The following is a 1772-nucleotide window of genomic DNA, read 5'->3' as shown; positions in this document are numbered from 1 at the left end:
GAAAAATCAAACAACTTCTTGGTTTTTTAATTCATAGATGACAGTTAAAATGCCTTTTGATTTAAAAGGGGGACTTTTGACTGTATTGCTGTATAAGCTGTATTGATTACATAATACCTGGGGTGTTTTAATTTAGTTTATGTTCAGTTTTATAGTTTGAAACCTAGAGCCTTGTGCCAACTGTTTCTGTGGAATTTTGGAGTGCTTCCTGCTTGGTTCTGTGTGCTCTTGATAGAAATTTGACCTATTTCTGTAGTGCAGGTCAGAGCTGTGATGTGGTTACTCCTTTTGTGGGGGGAATCTCACTTGTAAGGTGAGGGCATGTTTAGTTCTAAAGCACTTAGGTTTCGTCCTCTTCTGAGCATTGCAGTTAGAATATCGGTTGTCGTATTAGAATAATTGCATATCAAGAAAATCTTTTGGAGGAAATCTTTCTAGGTTTTGGTTTTTTTTTCCCATTCTGAATATCAGAAAAATCAAACAACTTCTTGGTTTTTTTATTCATAGATGAGAGTTAAAATGCCTTTTGATTTAACAGGGGGACTTTTGACTGTATTGCTGTATAAGCTGTATTGATTACATAATACCTGGGGTGTTTTAATTTAGTTTATGTTCAGTTTTATAGTTCGAAACCTAGAGCCTTGTGCCAACTGTTTCTATGGAATTTTGGAGTGCTTCCTGTTTGGTTCTGTGTTCTCCTTACCCATTCATGTTTATATCTTGAATCGAAAATACCAAAAAATATATTCAGCATTCACGAGGGTAAGTTTAGAAGAACAAAAAAATTAAAACACCACTTTTTCCTTCTTTTGCAAAGAAGAAGCCTACGTAAACAAGCAGTACGTAAGAGGAGTCGGAGTAAGCTACGTCCGTTGGACACACACATAGAGCGAAGAGCCCTTGGAGAGCTCCAGAATGTGGGTGAAGGCTCCACAGCAGCGCAGGGTGGTTGGCAGTCGGCGGAGCCGTCCCAGGCCACCCTCGGGGAGCAGACCCCGAGCGGGCCCCAGGGGGGCATGTCCCAGCGCAGGGAGAGGCACAGCCGCATGGAAGGAGATAGAAGGTAATGCGCGGAGTCGCTGGTGTACAGCTGTCCTAGACGCCAAGCTCATGACAGTCAGTGGTGGTAACAGGCGGCTTTTTGTAGAAAACAATGGTGTAGCCGTTTCTGTGTTCAAGGGTGGGAAAGCTGGCAAGAGTCAGTGGTCCCCTTGCTTTGCTAGGTGGATGGGGTACCCAAGACCACCCCCAGGTTTGATGATTCATTAGGAGGACTCATGGCTTTGATTTATTTTGGACAAAGAACCCAGTAAAGTCAGCAGAGGCGCATGGGGAGAGGTGTAGGGGCCCCAGGCGCCAGCTCCCCAGAACACCTCTCAGTGGAGCCACTCAGGATGCCTGTCACCCCCCAGCACTGGTGACATGTTCCCGGACAGCAAAGCTCCTTAGCGACTTGGGGCCCTGGATCCTACTGGGGGCTGGTCGTGGGGGGCATTCCCTACCTGGCGCGCGGCCAAATCCCAGATGCCCAAGAGGAAAGCTGGTGTTTAGCATACGCCAGTGAACAATGGTGGTGGGACCCCCCCACCCCCGAAATCTGAGTTCCCAGGTGCTGGCCGGGGCAGCCTTCCTGGGAGGGAGTCCGCCTGCGTGCTGGGTTCCTCAGTTTTGCTTGGTTCTTTTAAGGATATTGAAGAAGGAGGAAGTTACAGCTTATGTCAGTTGTTTTATCTGTGGATTTTATTTGTGCTGTTCTGTGTAGAAGCAAAAGG

At 46.6% G+C, this 1772-nt stretch overlaps 1 protein-coding gene across 1 annotated transcript in view; it reads left to right on the top strand.

Moving 5' to 3' along the window:
* The window catches only part of LOC112062734 (transcription factor-like 5 protein), a gene marked incomplete at its 5' end in the record, with an annotated part of 7674 nt that overhangs the window by 2924 nt on the left and 2978 nt on the right, over nt 1–1772 (top strand). The window contains one exon of the mRNA XM_028487595.2: nt 818–1063. Within this exon, the coding sequence (XP_028343396.1) occupies nt 818–888 (71 nt within the window). The remainder of the gene's footprint in view (nt 1–817; nt 1064–1772) is intronic.

Source organism: Physeter macrocephalus, unplaced genomic scaffold (genome assembly GCF_002837175.3).
Source record: "Physeter macrocephalus isolate SW-GA unplaced genomic scaffold, ASM283717v5 random_3941, whole genome shotgun sequence".
NCBI lineage: Eukaryota > Metazoa > Chordata > Mammalia > Artiodactyla > Physeteridae > Physeter > Physeter macrocephalus.
The sequence above is the reverse complement of the archived record's forward strand: the minus strand, read 5'-3'. Positions and strand labels throughout refer to the sequence as shown.